Raw genomic sequence first — 10,381 nt, forward strand, 5'->3', positions numbered from 1 at the left:
TTCAGATTAGTTTTTTTGTAAAAAAGAAAAGAGTGAAGAAAAAAGTATTCTCAGCTCACGTATTGTCCAATGTAAAACAACATTTCGCATTGTCAATGCAACTGGATTAATGTAAAGTAAAAATCTTACAACAAATATTGTGAAGTATGGTATTCTGTTAACATCTATTATCTTAACAAATTGATTTCTTTAGGAAAGCAGGTGTGTTTTGAGCGCAGTTGTCTTGGACACATGAGGAGACCTAGTTGGAAGAGTTAATTACAGTTTAAATGAAACTCATCAGGTATTATACATTCATGTCATTTACACAGTGCAGTCACTCACAACTATGTGGTGTGTTACTGTTATTTACAGCACCTCTGCCCAGATAAAGGTACTGGTGTTCTCATCTTCATATCATTGTCCAAAAGAGTAGGGTTTTACAACTTATATTCATTTGATCAGGGTTAATTTGCAACAGGTTGATAGTTGTGTGTGAAAGATGACATGTAATTGCTGCACAATCTGTGTCTTTGGTTAAGGGGGCGTTCAAATAATTCTTAAAGACCTGCTTCTTCTAGTAGGTTCAGACTGCATCAGGCCCCAGCAGATGACCCTGAAGCTGCTGCTGGTAGCTTGCATCGTGCGTAAGTCACCCTGAGGTCTCCGAGGACATGTAAGTCCTGCTACTGAGCCATTTGACAAAGCTGCAGTCTTGGCAGGGGAGTTTGACCTGACAAACAAGAGCATCTTTGTCGTGAGGGTGAAACATCGACCCATGAGGATACCCTGCAAAATGCTGACTCAAATCCAGCGACCTAACGGGGCCTCTCCAAGCCCAAAGTCAGGCAGGCAATGCTTCTATTGTTACAAAGCGGGTCACGTCATTAGCGATTGGCTCTCAGGCGCAAACGGTAGCCTCCACAAGCAAAACAAGCAATTTATTTATTAAGTGTGAAGTCATGTGTCGGGCACTAGTAGTTAGGTTTTTATGAATTTGTGTCAATCCTTTGGTGTTGAGTCTGTTGGTGGTGGGCACCTGTTCACCTTGTATGGCTGTCTGTTCTGTGTCCAACACATTGTCTAGTGTGGACATGTGTTAATCTTTTAAAGATTGTCTTAATCTGCCCTGTTCTGAGTTTGTATAGTGTGAATAAATGGTGAGTTAAGGTGCAAAACTATTGGTTCTTATGGGAGGCGAGTTGCATCCTCTGACTGGCCCCTTTTGGAAAAAAAAGAACTGTCTGACTGGAGATCACACGCATCTGGAAGTCCTTTGGTCGTCAGTGGAGTTGTATATCATCAACCCACAGAACCAGTGCTCATTAAATTGTTTAGGTTTTTGGGGGTCAGTAGGTAAAAACAAATCACACCCGTGTGAAGTGAGTGGTGCAACTCCGTGTGGTGGTCCCCGGAACCTCCAGACCCACAGGAACGAGCCCAGGGTGCCTGCCTTGTTCCGGCGAGCTGCAGCACTTCCGAAACGGTCGAGAAATGACAAGATTTGAGTTACCGTGTGCCTGTGGGGGTCCCCGGAACATTCAGACTCCCAGGAAAAACAAAGTTACAGTTTGAGGGTCCACAGGGGGTCCCTCTACTGTACTGTCACTGTACTGTCGCACCCAAAATCACGTAATGGCTGCTAAAAACTCAGCTACCCATCAAGCACCTGTGCAGTGTGAAGCTCAACAGCGCCACTTTGTCACCTGTTGGTACTCTAAACAGACATACAAATACATAGGGACACATTGCTGGGCAATGGAGTGCAGCACCCTATGGTTGCACCACTCAAACAGGTCGATTTTGAAGGTGCAGTTTACCAGGTCGTGATACATAAATTGGCCTCGCTCTGCGCACATTCGTATTATGAAAGGCATATCGGCCCGTGTTGAACGCACTCGGCCCGTGTTGAACGCACACACATTTGGCATACCGCGTCCCTGAATATTTTAGCATTGTGGGAGTGTCCATATGTTAATTATTCTCGCTTTGCGCAATTTGCTATTAAGCCCCTTGACCTAAAGACACTCAGCGCATAACGATTAGACGTGGGTCTGACCACCTCATAAACGCAAAAAGCACTGTTTGATTTGACACTTGAGCGGCTCTGGAAGGCTGGTAGAGTGTTGCCATGTCTGTTTATTATAAGCGGCTTATTTTTCTGTAAAGTTGCTTTGTGTGGTTGCTTTTCTTGTTTCTAAAGTGGTTATTTGGGCTTTTCTCCTAATGTTGTTTAAACCAGTGATCGTCACACAGCACATTCCCATGTCAAGGATCCCCAGATGAATGCATTTGCCCAACTAAGGACAGCTAATCAAAAATTAAATAAAAAGATTACTTTTGAAAATAGCAGATCTATACCAGCTCACAATGCATCACATTCATTCATTAAAAACTATGAACTCTGACTGCAGGGGGATATATAATGATCATTATAACAATGTGCAAGAACATATTTAAAAAGAAGGAAGAACTTTATATTTGTGGACAATCAAAATATGTTTTTTTATTTTAATGTGGTGTCATTCAAATTAATCTGGATATGGCAGACTCACTATTTAGAAAATAAAAACATGGCACTTCATTTAAAATAGGTTACAGACCCCTGTTATATGCGCTTATTTTTATAGACCTATTTACTTGTTTCTATGAGACATGGCAGTTTTGCGTCATTTAAAAAAAATGTTGAGATTAGAAACGGCCATAATTCTTTCATTTCTCAACCTTAAAAATAAATAAAAACATCTCCATAATCCGTGGGAAATGTGCTTTCATATGCTGTATCACACCCGATTCAAGTCTTCTTCAATAAAATGCTACGAGCGAACTCAGCGAAGACCATACCATCTGGGCCACAGCATTACGCAGCACGCATTCAACTCATTCCTTCGTCGTGACTTGAATGAAATAAAATATAATAAACGTTATTTTACTGGTGTTTTTCAATAGAAACAAATAAAGAGCGTGTGTAGGCTACTGTGTGCAAGTGCAACAGTGCATATACATGCATGCACTAGGCTATATTTCTTCCGTGTCGGGATGGTGATTGAGCTCTTCAAGTTCACAGCCCGTTTGGTCTTTCATAAAAAAACGTTGATATTAGCCTATAAACACTCATGGTTCTCTCATTTCTCAACCGTTTTATTAAATGTAAAAATCTCCATATTCCTTATGAATCTTGCTTTCATTCGCTGTATGGTACATGGTTCTATCGTTATCAAATTAATTAATTACGCATGGATTGGCAATTTGCCAATATGCTGCTATCTACTCGCAATTCCATTCCGATCTGAAAGGTGGGTCTGTTCTTTTGAGGCATAAAGGTGACAGCATGCAGTGCAATAGGAATAATTAACCCAAATGTGACAAAGGCATGTCATGTCTTCTATGGTGCCAGCCTGAAGAAATGTCATACCACGACCCCCAAAGTGCGCATTCCGTATGTGACATCAGCTGACTGGTAAAGAGAATAGTACGGACATGTTGATTGGGTACGTCTCAAACACGCCTTAAACACACCCATGACTAATTCAAGGCCGTTTTGCGCACTCCGCGGGGTGTCAAAAGCGCTTCTTAACATGCCCAAATTGCAATATGACATACTACACGCCCCCAGATCATAATACTGTAATTAGATTAGTAATATAGAAGTAAGTAACATAGAAGTCCTAAATCGACCCCAAAGTGTAATAATGTCTTTACAGATAGAAATCAGGATTTTATTATATCTTACTGGTTAATTTGTACACTTTTAGAGTTAAATTAACACTCCTGATTTTGCCTTGTATAGGAGTATTGTAGCCACTACTCTGTCAACACAGACATTTCATTTCTCTGATGGCTGGTTGCCCAGACCATTGTAATCAAGGGTACATCTCTGCCAAGGTAACTTATCCACCAAGCTGTGGCAGCTGGCTCTCAACACAATATTTTGGCTGACGGCATAGTACACTTTGTGTATTTTTTCCTATCTAGCAGTCCTTTGGTCCTTTTATTGAATGTCCTTGAGATGGGAATGGAACACCGGGCCTTCCCATTTGAGTGTTTCCCAAGAATTGCAAGTTAAACAAAAACATACTGTATTTTTGGCCATAATGACACCAAATCATGTGTGATGTGTTGTAAGAGAGATTGTGTTATATGCTGTAGTTGCTCTGGAGAAAATGCACCATAATCATCACCTTAAGTGTTTGTACAGGATCACAGTAAATCTGTTAATTTGTTTGCTCATTGTTTATATGTTTGTAACTGCACTGTACAAATGGAACCGTAATCACTTGTTTTACATCTATTTGAAAACAAGCATCCTTGAGCCCCAGCCTTAATAATTGCTTCCCACAATATGCTTGTCTCTCTTACATTCATAATCTGTTTTATATTTATAATTGTGAATATCCTGTATCGTTCCACCAATGATTCCCTGGAGTACTTATACTCTAGTGCCTTTTGCATAGTTGTCTCTTATGGCTATATTCATGCAGCTGGTTGCAGGTTTTAAATGGCATGAAATGTCATTTACATGCAACTTGATAGTTACACAAAGTTGCCCATGACTTTACACTATGCAACTCAAGTGCGATTTAGTTTCAACAATTGTGTTAAAGTTTCACCATGTAAAGTCATACTTATTAAGAAGACATTTCTGGGGTAATTTGAGTTTTATTTTATTTAATAATCTCCTTTTATTGGTTTCATGAGGTATTTGTAATACTTCTTTGTGTCAACAGAGTGCTCTGTTGCACACATTAAAGCACGTTACACACTGATCCTTTTTGATGACACTTAAATGAGAGATATTTTTGATTAATTTCTTATTTGGTGTTTGTGTCCAGCTGTTTCTCTTATTGCATTCCTCATCTTTTAAAGCAGTTCTTCTAGGACACCCACGGCTACTGTATACTGTGCGTTCATTTGGGGATTTTGATTAGAACTGTAACTTATAACCAGGTAAATGCAGTTTGTATGTATTATAGTTGTCCCCAGAGCCCAATATTTCAAAACCTTTAATCACTATCCGAGTGGATCAGATTTGGATTTCGGTTGTTAATGATAATATTCGATTAACTTATATTTCTTATTGACTTATTGTTTTCTGGGATAATTGTATGATTACAGATCGGACATCAAGTGATCCCAATCCTGTTTTTTGGTTTTGAAACTACCCAAAATCCAAATCTGCTCCACTTACAAAATGTTAAACTCTTGGGCCCAGTTCAGGAGTTGGATTATTATTATTATATTTCTGAATAATCAACATACAAATATAATCCACCTCATAAAAGCAGATGTTAATTTTCTCTTCCATCATGTAGTTTACATGTGTAAACAACTAGGATATCTGTCTGACACATCATGTGCCATTCTCTGAAACACATTCTCTGTGTTTCTAATCTGTCGTGTGCATCCCTTTGGAGACGCAATTGGCTAGGGAGTATTGTTGTCTTGGAAGCGGCTTCAGTTCAACCTACATGGGGCCCAATGGGAGGAGCTAATTGGAATCTGATAAGAAAGGAACACATGCAGCAGATGTAACCACGACACCCTGGCATCAGCATCAGGTAAATACAAATGACAATTTTCATTTTATATATAACTAATATGTATAACTGCTATATTTCTTTTGCATAATTATACTGTGTGTGCGTCAGCGGATGTGCACAGGGCACACTAGAGCTGATGATAATACTTAAGTCTCTGTGGCCAATGATTTGCTTGAAGTCAGTCAAGTCAAATCAGTGGAAATTTGGTGTCAGGAGGAAAATGCCTGCTAATTGGGCAAGCCATTAGCCATGCACTGGCCTGGTTGTGGCAAATGGGCTAATGGTAGACTAGACGTTGTGTATTGCAAACTCTAAAAGAACAGTCTCTAAACTTATGATGCTGATTCAAAATGGGAACACATTAAATGATAATGAATTTCAATAATAGCATCAGAATGGAATTGATTGACTACACATTATCTTGGCAAAGTTAAACAAAAGAAAGCTAAAAGAACAGAGACACTCAACAATGCAAACTAATTGTTCCTATACAGTACAGTCTGTAGGTGTACTAGCTGAGAGGTCCACATGGCTGGCCTGATAGCTCTGTGCATGCTGCTGGTGCTTCTTCCCCTGAGCTGTTCAGAGATCACCCTGCTGTCTGAGCAAAGCGTCAACCCTCACCAGGCACCCGTAGCCCCCCCACTTCCTTCACCACACACAGGAGACCTGCTCCGAAAAGATGAAACCACTCCCCTGAATGCAAAGCAAACATGTAAGTCTAGAGTGGCACAAACAAAATGTATTCTTGCTATGAGATATGAATATAATCACATTGAACCTATAGACAAGTTTGGGCTACAAAGGTAAATTCCATAGTGGAAGGGAAGATGTCCCACATACTACTTTTTGCCATTTGCTTCATTTCTTGAAAAGGTCTTGTCAATGAGGAGGGCCATTTATATGTAAAATGGTATTGTCTTATTTTTTCTTATTTTGATGTTCCACTTTCATTTAGTTTATAATGGAATAGCATTATTAAGTTTGAACTTTGAATAGGTATGAAATTCCAGCTGAAATGCGACTTATATTATATATCGTATTTCCAAGTCAAACAGGATTGGGAGATACCGTTAAGATGAGGGCTATGTGTGTTTCAGCGATGAGGGGCGAGGTTGAACCGCATGGAGTTTAGGAACCTCCATAAACACAGAAACACCCAGTAAACACTACCAGAATGACCAGATTTGTGATGATTTGATTGACTGAGCACGGAATGTGATGTATGATGATGTATGATTATAAGAGCGCCCCTCACCCTCATACGTTTGTCCCTCTGCAGACGCCCACATAGTCAAAGCCAATGAGAAAGTGGGTGTGTTCATTGCTGCAGCCATGGGAACGATACTTGTGATGGCTGCAGTCTATTGCATCTACAACAAGTTCTACACCAAACACCAATACCTGCACACCCAGCTTCACGATGACACAGGTAACACTGTCACTCTTCTGCTGTGTGAATTGGAAGAACAAGTAAGGTTCATGCTAGGAACAAGGTTGTCATATTGTGACATTTATCACAGAACAGCAGCAGCATTCTGAATCTATGCCATAAACTTTGCAGGAGTCATGTATAGGTACTATATTATTCCCTATCTAGAGCACTAATAACAAAAAAATCCCAAGATGACAAGATAGACTGAACACTGAACAATTAGCTCTTGATCACAGCAATATTCCCACTTTTGCAGAAAAGCAACCTCAGAAAATGTCGGTGTTATTGCCTTTCTCTTCTCTCTTCAGATTTAACCCTGGACTCCACGGATCATCCTCCCATGTTTTTCCACGGTTCTGTTGGATTCATGGGAGATGTGCGGAAACCCAGTTATGGCGCTCTCTCCGACACCCCGTCCATCATCTCTGTCCCACCCAGCCTATCGCCTCCTCCCTCCCTCCCACCTCCCTCCTTCCCGCCTCTCTTCCTCTCCTCACCTGCTCTCCGAACTATATCTGCTAAGGACCTTGAGAAAAGCTTTGTCTAATCTGTTGAATGAATTGTCATTAGACACAATTACCATTATATTGAATCACACACTAACTAATTGGTTTTCTTGTGGACTGTAGTCACTACTAGAACAGAAGTTAGTACTGTTTGCTATAACATTATCTTGTGGTAGGTATCAATTGTATCACTAAACTGAGGAATAAAAGGTCTTTTCATGGTAATCTCTGACTCTGTAAAGATGCAAGGATAGCTCAGTGGTCAGTGATTGTCCCAGGTTCAATCCCTTCCTGAAGCATTGTGTACTGCCAAAGTGCTGTTGAGCAAGATGCTGAACCTCCTATATGTACATCAGATCAACTCAATGATTAAAGGTAAACATGGAAATGTCATGTGCGTATCTATTACAAGGTACATTTGAAAAACGGACTGTGGCATATGATAGCCTATCGTCATGATTATGATTTTATTAAAACTTTCTTGCACTTAAATTATTAAATTATTATCTACACAGAACATTTATATCCAACAATACAATTACGGAAAAATAACAGCAAGTAGAACATTATGCACTTGAACTTGCTTTAACCACGTGAAACATTCTGGGTACATGATAATAGGTGAACATTCCGAGTGAGAACTTCTGTGAATTCAGTATTCTGTGAAAATAGCTGATCTACAAGTTAACAAAGCGTTGAAACGTGATATGTAACACTTGTAGGTGTGCTATTTTCAGTGAACAGATTTGGTAGAAAGAAAGAAGGAGGCGACTACATATAGACCCCAGTCAATGAAGTATGGTATAGGATGTGGCCATGATCATTCTTGTTGGCACACAAACAGAGAACTCACACCATATAGGTGTAACGCCCGGGATTCAAACTCGGGTCTCCCGTGTGAAAGTCCAACATCTTAACCACTAGACCAAAGGGATATCCCTTTGGACCAGGGGAGATATTAGACTCAGAGCCTCTGCCTGATGGCCTCAAAGGTCAGAGAGAGCCACTATGCTACACTCACCCCCCTTTTGACCTCCTCCCACAGGGAAACCCGATCCGGGTCACGGCACCAATGTAACGCCCGGGATTCGAACTCTGGTCTCCCGTGTGGAAGTCCAACATCTTAACCATGCACTAGACCAGGCAGAGGTCACTGAGCCACTATGCTACATAGGCACATGCAATATATGCTGTGGGGATGTTTTATTTACTGAAAGACTGGGAGTCAGGAGTACCAATGACAACCAGGAACAGACTGACGACCACGAAAAATGTGGTGACAACTGGGGAGACGGAAGACGACCGGAGAGACGGCGACCTGGAGTGGAGAGGGTTGGCAGCCCAAACCACTTCTTCTGTGAGGAGGAACCCAAAAGCTACAGACTGCAGAGAAACCTCTCGAGTTCCACCGAGGCTGAAATGTGGGCTGTTCAGCGGCAACGACAGCGCAACGCACAGAAGGATTATACTTCTGGTCAGACAAAGGAGGCGCCAATGGATGACTACCTGTCAGTGGGGAGTGTTGGCTGATGAATGAATATCAACATCCTAATACATCCTCATACTGGGGGGTCAAATTATGACAGGCAATTCCTGCTGTCAAAATACCCCCAGTCAAAACACATTGTTTGAAATAGACATTCATGCTTTACAAGGTGTGATTTGGGGTCCTAAGGATCAATACAAAATGAATATCAACATCTTAAAACCAAAATGTTGAATTGTGGGTTTGAGCTCACATGCCCTTTTGATGTAAATCAAAGGGGGGGGGGGGGGGTAACTATACCTGTCAGCGGGGAGTGTTGGCTGGGAGGAGAGCCATATTCATGAGTGTCTATTTCAAACAGTGTTTTTTGACTGGGGGGGTCATATTTTGGAAGGAATTGCCTGTCATAATTTGACAGGCCCTATACGTCCCCCGAGAGGACGAATAGGGCCTTAGTCCTACTCCTCCTCCCCCAGCCAACACTCCCCACTGACAGGTAGGGGGGGGGGGGTCATATTTTGACAGCAGTTATTGCCTGTCATAATTTGACCCCCAGTATTAGGATGTATTAGGATGTTGATATTCATTCATTGATCCTACTCCTCCTCCCAGCCAACACTCCCCACTGACAGGTAGTCCCCCCCCCCTCCCCAGAGAGGACGTACTGTATGGCCTTTGTCCTACTCCTCCTCCCAGCCAACACTCCCCACTGACAGGTAGTTACCCCCCCCCCCCCCCCCACCCTTTTGATTTACATCAAAAGGGCATGTGAGCTCAAACCCACAATTCAACATTTTGGTTTTAAGATGTTGATATTCATTTTGTATTCATCCTTAGGACCCCAAATCACACCTTCAAACAAAGTGTTTTTTGACTGGGGGGTCATATTTTGACAGCAGGAATCGCCTGTCATTTCTTTGTTTTATTTTTGTTTTGTCAGTGTTTTTTATGTATTATATACATTATGTCCCTCATAGACTATACATTTCAATTTGCAATGGAAATGAGCAAATCCACCACATACATGTTTTCTTTGATCAAAGTTTCTTTATTAATTTTCACATACAATATATAATAGCATATACAACATTTTTCTAACTTTTTTTCTTTACCTCCCCTCCCCCCAGTCACCACATACATGTGTTGACTTATAACAATATCACATAACAAATCACAGAGACAAAATATCCCTTTTGTTAGGGGTGTGTGCCAAACAGCCCAGCCCCTCCCATCTTGAAAATGCCGGAGAACTATATCCAATGTCTCGAATAGACGAGTGTTTACTCTTAGTGTTAAACATCTCCATTCACTGTTCTGTTAGCGTGGTACAAGAATAGCCACTACTTGACTATAGTCACTGCTTAAAACGCCGTACTGCGGACGGAAGTGACACGATATAGCGCTCTGACTACACACACTGGACCAGAGATTATCG

At 41.2% G+C, this 10,381-nt stretch overlaps 1 protein-coding gene across 1 annotated transcript in view; it reads left to right on the forward strand.

The window, feature by feature from the left end:
- The window catches only part of LOC310874725 (sodium-dependent neutral amino acid transporter B(0)AT2-like), a gene marked incomplete at its 3' end in the record, with an annotated part of 19,942 nt that extends 12,674 nt beyond the window's left edge, over nt 1–7,268 (forward strand). The window contains exons 11-14 of the mRNA XM_083787589.1: nt 194–201; nt 564–626; nt 6,802–6,992; nt 7,263–7,268. Coding sequence (XP_083643715.1) covers nt 194–201; nt 564–626; nt 6,802–6,992; nt 7,263–7,268 — 268 coding nt within the window. The remainder of the gene's footprint in view (nt 1–193; nt 202–563; nt 627–6,801; nt 6,993–7,262) is intronic.
- Between the last annotated feature and the right edge of the window lie 3,113 nt (nt 7,269–10,381).

This window comes from Protomyctophum parallelum (assembly GCF_964188405.1).
Source record: "Protomyctophum parallelum genome assembly, chromosome: 17".
NCBI classification, from domain to species: Eukaryota; Metazoa; Chordata; class Actinopteri; order Myctophiformes; family Myctophidae; genus Protomyctophum; species Protomyctophum parallelum.